This window comes from Blennius ocellaris (assembly GCF_963422515.1).
Source record: "Blennius ocellaris genome assembly, chromosome: 20".
Lineage (NCBI taxonomy): Eukaryota > Metazoa > Chordata > Actinopteri > Blenniiformes > Blenniidae > Blennius > Blennius ocellaris.
This window is the reverse complement of record NC_137669.1, coordinates 2,686,855-2,696,864: the sequence shown is the minus strand read 5'-3', so window position 1 is coordinate 2,696,864 and position 10,010 is coordinate 2,686,855. Positions and strand designations below refer to the sequence as shown.

The 10,010-nt window shown below is 40.6% G+C and overlaps 1 protein-coding gene across 1 annotated transcript; it reads left to right on the top strand.

Moving 5' to 3' along the window:
• Window positions 1-820: 820 nt before the first annotated feature.
• On the top strand, window positions 821-9,490 carry LOC308145182 (sodium- and chloride-dependent betaine transporter-like; the record flags this gene model as incomplete). The annotated part of the gene is made up of 13 exons (XM_080516544.1): window positions 821-950; window positions 1,699-1,833; window positions 3,679-3,816; window positions 5,864-5,972; window positions 6,295-6,427; window positions 6,644-6,778; window positions 6,971-7,074; window positions 7,225-7,349; window positions 7,440-7,552; window positions 7,725-7,862; window positions 7,962-8,064; window positions 8,152-8,252; window positions 9,299-9,490. The coding sequence occupies 13 exons, from the start codon at window positions 821-823 to the stop codon at window positions 9,488-9,490; spliced, it is 1,656 nt and encodes a 551-aa protein (XP_080372670.1).
• Window positions 9,491-10,010: the final 520 nt, after the last annotated feature.

Below are 10,010 nucleotides of genomic sequence, written 5' to 3'. Positions count from 1 at the left end.
ATTCTTGATTTTAATACTTTTACAGAATGCCTAGGCTGTGGAAAACAAAGACTGACCGAGGTGTGCCTGCAAATGTTTTTAAAAAAAAGTATCTGATGAGGTCACAAAGAAGGGCAAGTCGGTCAGATCAGTGGCGAAGAGAAATGAGATCTGCCATGGAACAGTGAGCAGATACTGTAAAACACTGCAGAAGCTGAGAGACCAGGGCTCCAGTGGTCTTCCCAGTGTAGGTTACTGGAGCAGCAACAACGTTTTCTCTGAGGAGCAGGAGGAAATGTTGGCTGACTATTTGACTCAGGCAGCAGACCTATTTTATAGACTCACTTCACGTGAGGTATGCATAACACAGGCTTGTCACTAATATGACAGGTTAGATGAGAGAAGGACTGAATACTAGTGTAGGCGCAAGATAAATCGAAAAAGCCTGTCAATGAGGATAAATGCATCTCTTTTTGAAGCATGTTACATGGCCTGTCTTCTGTTTTTGCTTCTTTTGTCGAGTTGTTACAACTTAGCCCAGCATGTGTTATAACCTACCCTGCTCGTGGGGTAGGTTGTAACAAAGGAACACCATGTATTTGACATCAACTCACACTGTCCGTGATATTCTAGCAGAGGTTTGAATTGGTGCTATTTGTAGTCAACAAATGTGGGTACTTGGTATAAAGGTTTGAGAACCCGAGCCCAGAAATTCAGTGAGTTACAAGTGCTGAAGCAAAAAGTGTTACAACCATATCCAGTCTCCCCGACTTGTGTCTACCACACCCACTGTAATGTGAAGCTGCATTAGTAATCAGCTACCTGAAGTGTGAAGACAAGAATGGAGACCGTCCAGAAAAACAGGGAACATTGGACCAAAAAAAGGGAATTTATCCTGGCATCGGCAGGAAATATCGTGGGCCTGGGCAACGTGTGGAGGTTCCCCTACCTGTGCTTTAAAAATGGAGGAGGTAAGCTGAATTGATTAGTGCATTTTATCCTGTTTCATGATGACCATTTTTATTGCAGACATATAAATGAAAACATGCTATGAATCATACATTTAAAAAAAATACTTTTCATATGTACATTGACATATATTTGTCGAGCTGGAGGTAGTTTAATTTAGTTTATTGGTTTATTTGTCAGGGACAATAAAAAAAAAATTCTAGATTAGAAATAAATCCCTGACTTTTACTGAATGTTAAAAATACCAAACAGTCTAATCTAGTTTATAATTTTGAGGCGGTCACATTTATGTTTTGTGTTGTTGCAAATGAGAACTCACTGAACATTCCTGACAAGTACAACAGTCACATTTTAATCTAATCTTGCGATCTCACAGCATGCAGAGATGCTTTTCATTCATCTGAAAAGACAAACAATCATAAAACAGTCACCAATATCAGATGTATTTATTCAATTATGAATTAATTTTCTGACTTTCTAGAGTTACAAAGCAACTAGTATTGAACAACCAAAACAGCCAAATTCCTTTAAAAGTGCTAACTGTTAATCTATGCGATAGTAAATTCGACAAATGGCCATTTCCTGTAGTTTATTTCAGGGGATTTGTCAAAATGATCTACGGCCCAATTGATAGTATTTACATGTTGTTGTTTTTTACACAAATTTGTGAGCAAACTAAAAAGGGGTTATCATCAACAAAAATGAATAATGCCTGAAAGAGAATTTCCTCCTTTGTGTCTGTGAGCACAGGCGTTTTCCTGATACCTTACTTTTTCTTTGCTGTGCTGTGTGGCGTGCCGCTCTACATCCTGGAGACTGTGATTGGTCAGTACACTCAGGAGGGTACCATCACCTGCTGGACCAAGCTCTGCCCGATGGCACAAGGTAATCACCACATTTCTTCTTGACGCGTCAGTATCAGACTTATCCCACGTTTTCATTTCAAAATACTTCTAAGTCCCTGATTCTTCAGCATACCGCTGTACCAAAATGGTCAGCATCAGTAACACGGGTGAGTCATGGAGTCCACCTTCTGTTGTCCTGCAGTCGTCACAGGATCCACCGCACACCCCAATCCACACAGTCTCGTTTCAGAGCTGTGGCAGCAGTGACAATGAGTTTTCCGACCTAAGAAACCCCTTCAGTGTTTTAAAGCTCAGGGCTCGTCATTGTAAACTGTCTCTTTAGCATCCTGTTCCCGTCTGCCCTTGGGAAATATCAGCAGTCCATTTAGACGATTGAGATTCCACCACAGTGTCAAAGACACTGGTACTGATAAACCTCCATCTTCTTTGGAATATGGCAGGATTAGCTGATCTTGTGCATTGAATCTGTTATGTTGATCGAAGTCAGTTTATTATGAAAACATCGTTTTCTCTTTTCATGTGATGACTGCCAAGTGAAGTAGACTTGATGAAAGATTTATTGTTCAGTCTGTAGGGCATGGGAGGGGCTCGGTTCTGTACATTTCTAAACACTTTTGCTACATTTAGTCTAAAACGGTCTCTATAGATAAACTAACTGCTTCCCTGAGGCAGCTCTTCCACTGTTGTTTGACAAACCATGTTTACTTTTCTTACAGTGCCAAAGGTGTCTTAGCAGCCAGGGTAAATTAACTTAAACACACTGAGTTGCCAGCAGCAGTTTGCATTTGGAAGTTGATCTCCACTGTTTACACTTATGCCTCTTCTTTTTTAAATTTGTTAACCAATATAAGATGAATAAACAGAGCATTGTGAGGTAAAAATATCACTTCAGTCACAAAAACTTTAAAAATGTGATTTGATTGTGTTCATCAGAGGAATATAGATAAGCAAATGGAAACAACGTTGCAGGAGTTATTTGTTCCTGTGACCTCTGTGTTACAAGACCAGTCTTCCCTGTCATTCAGCTGTACGCCCAGGTATTTGTATTTCTGTACAATGTGCACATATAGCCCAGTGATGGTGACAGGCTCCGGTTGCAGCCTCAGTCTCCTGAAGGCCACCACCACCTCTTTAGTGTTGGTGGTAATGTGGCGCACCATGTGACGGAGTCCCAGGTCGGTGTCCTGTACCTGTCCTCCTGTACACTCCTGGTAGCAGTGTATCACAGTGGGAGATTATAATAGTCACTGCGACAATCCAAGCTATTACAGTTGGAACCTCTGAACATCCTTGAGAATGTAAGAAAAATATTCAACACACAGGGGACACATTTTAGATTTTATCTTTAATTGTTATTTTAAGAATGATTTCATCATCATTGTCTTTGTTTCACTTCATTGTTTTTATATATCTGTATGGATTTATGTGTGGGACAATGGATATTAACCTTGTGCTGAATCCGGCTTCTTTACAGCAACCTGGTGATAAATAACGAGATTGTTTGTACATTAATATGCATCGTCATGTCCAAATAAATGAATGAATGAATGAATGAATGAATGAATGAATGAATGAATGAATGAATAAATAAATACATTGTTTTAATGTATTAATTATATTTCCTTGTGAAGCACCTTTCCTTACCTGAATGGTGTTGCATAAGTAAACTTCTGTTTCCTTGTCCAGTATTTCTTGAAATGACAATAAAATAATAATAAAAAAAAAAGTCCAATAATTTTTAATGATATTTTTTATGTTTATCCCTTTTCAGGACAGACAATTTTTCATTTTTATTTTTTTGTTGCCAGGTCTTAACATGTGAAAATAAGTTGTTTTTGTTGTTGTTGGTGTGTTTAACTTCCAGGGGCTGGTTATTCTATCATTGTGATCCAGCTGTATTCCAGATTCTACATTGTGATCTTGGCCTGGGCTCTCCTGTACCTCGTCTACTGTTTCAGAGATCCTCTGCCCTGGGTCACCTGCAACAATCCATGGAACACCGGTCAGAATTGTATAGATCCTGCTTTGAAACATGGTTAAAAAACATCAGTTTCAGTAATGAATACAATTTCTGCTACAATGATATCATTTTTTAGAGTAACTAAATAATCCTACCATGAGGTGTGATCGAAAACATACTTGATACAACACTGACTTCTAGTGACCCACAATAATGTTATTCAGTCCATACAAGTGAAATCTGAATCCCCAACAGGCACACTCTTTGATTTGAATGTTAGGTGCTGTGAGATGACCACAACGCAACTGTCAGTTTGCAAATAACACTTAATTGTTTTTGATTAAACTCATACAGTTGTAATGCAGAAAAGTCACTTACAAACTTGGATGCAAAATCTTAAATTAAATCTCTTTAGGTTGAACTGGTCAGATTTTTATTGGTTCATCTAACAGCATACAGGTGTGAACTGAATGATGGCTAATAACATGAAATCTTCATGCCCAAGCATATGCTTGTAAATTCACTTTTCCAAATGATGAAGAAGACAGATGACCTCAAAGAGGTCACCATTTCATCACAGGGAAACACATACAGAGCCATACAATGATTCACATTCGCAACTACGAGCTAATTTCATCGACACCATTTAAATGCCTGTTTAAAGGGTCCCTGAAATAATTCTATTAAAATACACCAGTATTTAGCATTATTTTTCCCCCTTTCGAATGATATATGACACACCAATGACAATCACACCACTATCTTGCTCTTGAGCGCCGAACGTCTAAAAATGCCTTTAAATCTCCCGCCCTGTGAATCTGACCTAGTTTTCCCAACTTGCCGTAGTTTTGCGCTGTGACGTATGAGGAGTTATTTACTTCCGCCCACAACAGCTGATCGTAGTGTCTTGTTTACATGTGCTCTGCATTATCGCGTTATTTAGCAGTTTTTTAGAGTCATGCCTAAGCGTTGTGTTGCGGCTGGGTGTTCCCAAATGCCCAGTCCGTCTGTAAGTGTCCATAAATTCCCAAAAGATGAAACTTTGAGGAGATTATGGACAAAACAAGTGCAGCGCACTCGCTCCAACTGGACACCAACAGAGGCCTCCTATCTCTGCAGTCAACATTTCACGGATGACTGTTACGAAACAGCACCCGCAATCCGAGAGTCACTTGGTTTTGATGTGAAGAGGAAACGTATCCTGAAACCTGGCTCTGTCCCCACCATTTTTAAACGGCTTTTTAACGGATTTTTAAACCCAACCTTCAGTAAGTCTTTTTAAAACCTGCTAAAACTTAAGACAAATAGACCAATAAACTTTGCAAAACACCCACTCTGACACAAGGGTAAATACCCGGTCACACACAATATGTGCACACGGGTAAATACCCGGTCACGCACAATATGTGCACACGGGTAAATACCCGGTCACGCACAATATGTGCACACGGGTAAATACCCGGTCACGCACAATATGTGCACACGGGTAAATACCCGGTCACGCACAATATGTGCACACGGGTAAATACCCGGTCACACACAATATGTGCACACGGGTAAATACCCGGTCACGCACAATATGTGCACACGGGTAAATACCCGGTCACACACAATATGTACTCACGGCTCAAACATGTATGGTTGAACGCCTTGATTTTCTTCTAATTCTTCCTCCGATGATTCCTCTCCTTCATCTTCGTCCAAAACCAACGATGCGTCACTTAAATCTTCGCTAACATCGCTCCTAGGTGCTTCTGTATCGCCAAACCCCTCCATTCTTCAATCAGCTGATGTTGTTTTGGCTGGGACATATAACCCCTCGTACGTCATATCCGGTCTAGCTCAGGCGGCTCACATTTATGGCCCGCAAATATACCGTCGTCTGCTGCATCATGTAAAGTCAATTAAAAGGGTCGGAATTCGGACTTTTATCTGGGAATGTTATATACCTTTCGAAAGCATATTTATTCTTCTTTCTAAAGATGAAATCTGAAAAACATTTCAGTTACCCTTTAAAAACTGGGCCAAAGTTTCACCGGTTTGCAATCTTACAATTGAAAGACAGATTTTTCTCTCTGAATGTCAACAGACAAATGTGTGGAACTCACTTCAATAAACACTACAGAGCACAGTGGCAACGTGACGCTGGACTGGACATCTGGAAATTTCACCAAGTCTTCAGTTTCTGAGTTTTGGGAGTGAGTCAGTGTTGCTCTATTGTTTACACATGGCAGAAGACTGCTGCAAGAAGTCTGTAATGGTTTCTCTGTTAAGGTATACTGTACGTCGTCAAATTATTGCTCCATATTCAGAATTTTTGAAGGCATGACCCTGTTACACACTAACAATATGTGTGCAATTTGCGCACAAAATAAAACATCAACACTTATAACACTTATTCAATCATTGAATATTTTAACCATACAGTTTCTAATTCTTCTTCATTGACATGAGAGATCTCAACCGGACATTGTTCAAATTTAATAATCATGCTCCTTATCGTCCGCTCATTGTACACAGGAGGAAACTGCTGTCCATGTCTGCGGGAATTGAGGATGTTGGTTCGGTGCAGTGGGAGCTGCTGCTGTGTCTGCTGGTCTGCTGGCTGGCCTGCTACTTCAGCGTCTGGAAAGGAGTTCGCACCACCGGGAAGGTCTGCCAACATTCATACAAAGAATAGTTCACAACCTGAACCAGAATCAGAACTGACCATGATCATTTTTTAATCCAATTTTTGCTTTTTGTTCTTTATCTGATTTGTATTTATAAAACAGGGAAACACAAGAGCATAACCAAGTACTTGTGGTTTATTCATGACATAAATAACAGCATTATCCTCTAATCTTGCTTGTGTTTCTTGGGATTTCAGGTTGTTTATTTTACCGCTGTGTTCCCCTATGCCATGTTGGCCATCTTGCTGGTCAGGGGACTGACGCTGCCAGGAGCCTGGCAGGGTGTGGTCTATTACCTGTATCCAGACGCTTCTCATCTGGCAAAGCTTCAGGTGGGCGAAGCCTGCAGCTTTCAAATGTCCTGCTTATTTATTTGGGGACAGTTGCAAATACAGAGTGGCATCGTTTGTTTTTGACGATCAAACAAGATTGTTACAGAGGAGCAAATATTGAACGTTACCCACCAGTCGCTGTCCCTCATATGACGATATCAGTTGTGTTTCCCTTCACCTTTTTTTCGTCAGGTGTGGATGGATGCTTGTTCTCAGGTCCTTTTCTCTTATGGTGTTTCGGCCGGAAGCATAATCACACTGGGCAGCTACAACAAAGAGAAAAACAACTGTTACAAGTAAGCCATGTGATTGCCACACTACTAGTAATGGTTTTTGGTATATTTTGGAGTCCGCGATGTGACCTCTTACATTGGTTTATGGCGACTTAAATAGAACCTTGAACTCTGATGTCTTGTGTCACTCTGATCGGTTCCTTTCTCATGCAGAGACAGCTTGTGGTTGTGTGCACTCAACACTTGCACCAGCCTTGTTGCTGGCTTTGCAGTTTTCTCAACTTTGGGCTTCATGGCTCATCGCCAGGGAATTCCCATCGACGCAGTGGTCGATTCAGGTATCTTTAAACGTTAAAGCTTGGTTTTATTTTGAAAATGTCATTTGCATCGTCATAAGTTTGTTGAAAAGCCCCTTAATGTCCTGGCAGGTCTTGGTTTGGCATTCATTGCGTTTCCTCAGGCTGTAGCCATGATGCCTCTTCCTCAGCTATGGGCCTCCTGCTTCTTCCTCATGCTCATTCTGTTGGGGCTGGACCCAGTGGTAAGACTGCGCAGTGCTTACCGCTGCCAAGTATTCACTGTCGCTGATAAATCTTTGGTCAAACAGTATGATAGCAAAGAAAACTCAGTTGATACTGTTGGAGTCCCAAAATCCTTCTATTGCACAACAAAATGACTAATGACTAAGACACATTCTTCTTAATGTGTCTCAGTTCACAGGTTTGGAGACGATAACGTCAACTGTGGTCGACATGTTCCCGATGCAGATGCGCAGACCCTGGCGCCGAGAGTTCTTTCTCCTGCTCTTCTGCTTGGTCTGCTTCATCATACAGCTCTCCACCGTCACTCAAGTACTCACCCTGAATCTCATGCCCACTGATTATTTTATAACAGAAGACCAATTTAAAGCGTGTATACTGTAAGCATGTTGTTTGCCCTGTGATGTCCAGGGGGGGATCTATCTCTTTGAGCTGATTGACTACTATGGTGCCAGTGGAGCGAGCATATTGTTTGTTGGCCTGCTGCAGTGTCTTGCTGTAGGGTGGGGCTTTGGTAAGCAGAACCACTGTAATGTTAAGGTATTTTACAATTTGATTTTTGTCATTATAAATATCAAAACATGATGCGTTCGTACTGCAGGTGCTGAGCGGCTGAGTGACGAGGTTGAGAAGATGATCGGACAGAAGCCACACTGTTTCTTCATCCTGTGCTGGCGATACTTCACCCCTCTGCTCTCTGTTGTGAGTTAACAGCCATTAACAGTCATTACTTGCTTTGGTCTCAGACAAAGCAGGATAGAAGAGAATAACAGTGAGTAAAAAAATGATCGATTTGAGATTGTAATCCATATCTTTGACTGGACCACTTTCACTGCTTTTTAGCCATGAATGTTTCAAAAAGCTTTTTCCTAATTGAACTAAACAGCAATTTCACATTAAAAAATTTTCTCCCACATCTTTCACTATGTAACAACGAAGTGTGTGCATTTGTGTGCATAGTGTCTGAAATAACATGCGTTAGACCTGCGTTTGTCTTTTCAAACACTATGCCATAACAATCAACTTGATAGGATCAACCATGAAGCAATTTATCACACTACCAAATAAACAAATGTGACACATGCATTTATCATATATTCATTGACATGCACATGAAACATTTAATTTGTAACTTAAATGTGAGGTAATGTGAGGAAGATGATTCAATTCAATTCAATTCAATTCGATTCGAATAGAAATAGGACAGAAATGCTTTATTAATCCTAGGGAAATTCTTGAAACATCTCTGTATAGAAAGTGAGAACAGAAAGAAGCTCATATAAATAAAAGTCTCCCAGCAGTCTAAACCTAGTGGAGCTTAACGGTACAAGGTGGTCCGCCCCTAGACAAAACGGTAAGCTTTATTAAACTGAAAAGTTTCAAACCTAATCTTAAAAGCAGGGACTGTGTCAGTCTCTCATGGAAACTGGGAGCTGATTCCACATGAGAAGCACCTGATAGCTGACGGCTCTACCTCCCATTTTACTTTGAGAAAACCTGGGATGGAGCCGCAGGACGACACACTACAACAAACAAAATTGGCTTCTGTATTTACCAGTCGCGGTGCATGAGGTTCAGAGTGACACTGATATCTCACTACATGCATACAAAAGTGACTCCTTACTTTTCAGAAAATATGACACAACCCCCAACATTCATTCTGTTAAAAAATAAATAAATACATTTGTGCTGTGTGAGACGTAACTGATATGGAAGATGTTTTTTTCCCCTCTTTTATTTCCTTCAAGGTTGGTTTTGTCTGCTTCTTTTTGGAATACACGCCGCTCACATCCAGGAGGGGAGATGCGTTCCCACGCTGGGCGTACGGTGTGGGCTGGGCCATAGCTCTTTCCTCTGTGGTTGCGGCACCAATCTGGGTTGTTGGTAAAATCTGTCTCACCAAGGGCCCCCTCAAAGAGGTATCAGGAAAAACACATTAGTACATCAAAATATTTTGGATTCATCTGACTGGTGTTCTCTTTTTGGCTTTGTCTTCAACAGCGTTGTTTGGCTCTGTTGCGCCCTGTTCATGACCCTGATGCCCTGGAAGCAAGGCAAAAAGAAAGGAACAAAGATGCATGTACTGTCATTTGTCAGAAAGTCCAATTACTGGAGAAGCCTGTATGCTAGATACTATAGTTCACTATAGATACTATAGCAGCTGCAGTAAAATGTTTACTTTAAATGCTTATTTTATGCATTTATGCTTTGATGCAAGGACAGTAAACCAGCATCACAACAGGAGGAAGGCTGAAGCCATTCAGTTTGTGCGCTATTGTGATTAAAGTATGGCTCAGTTTGCTCAGTAATTCTAGATCTGGTGCTTTCTACAAACCACTGCTGTTGGTCTCACAGATATAGTAAAAAACAACCAAATAATGAACTATATATGACTTATGTTAGTGTTATGTATTGATTCTTTGTGGGAAAATGTGATTTATCATTGATAAATGTGACATT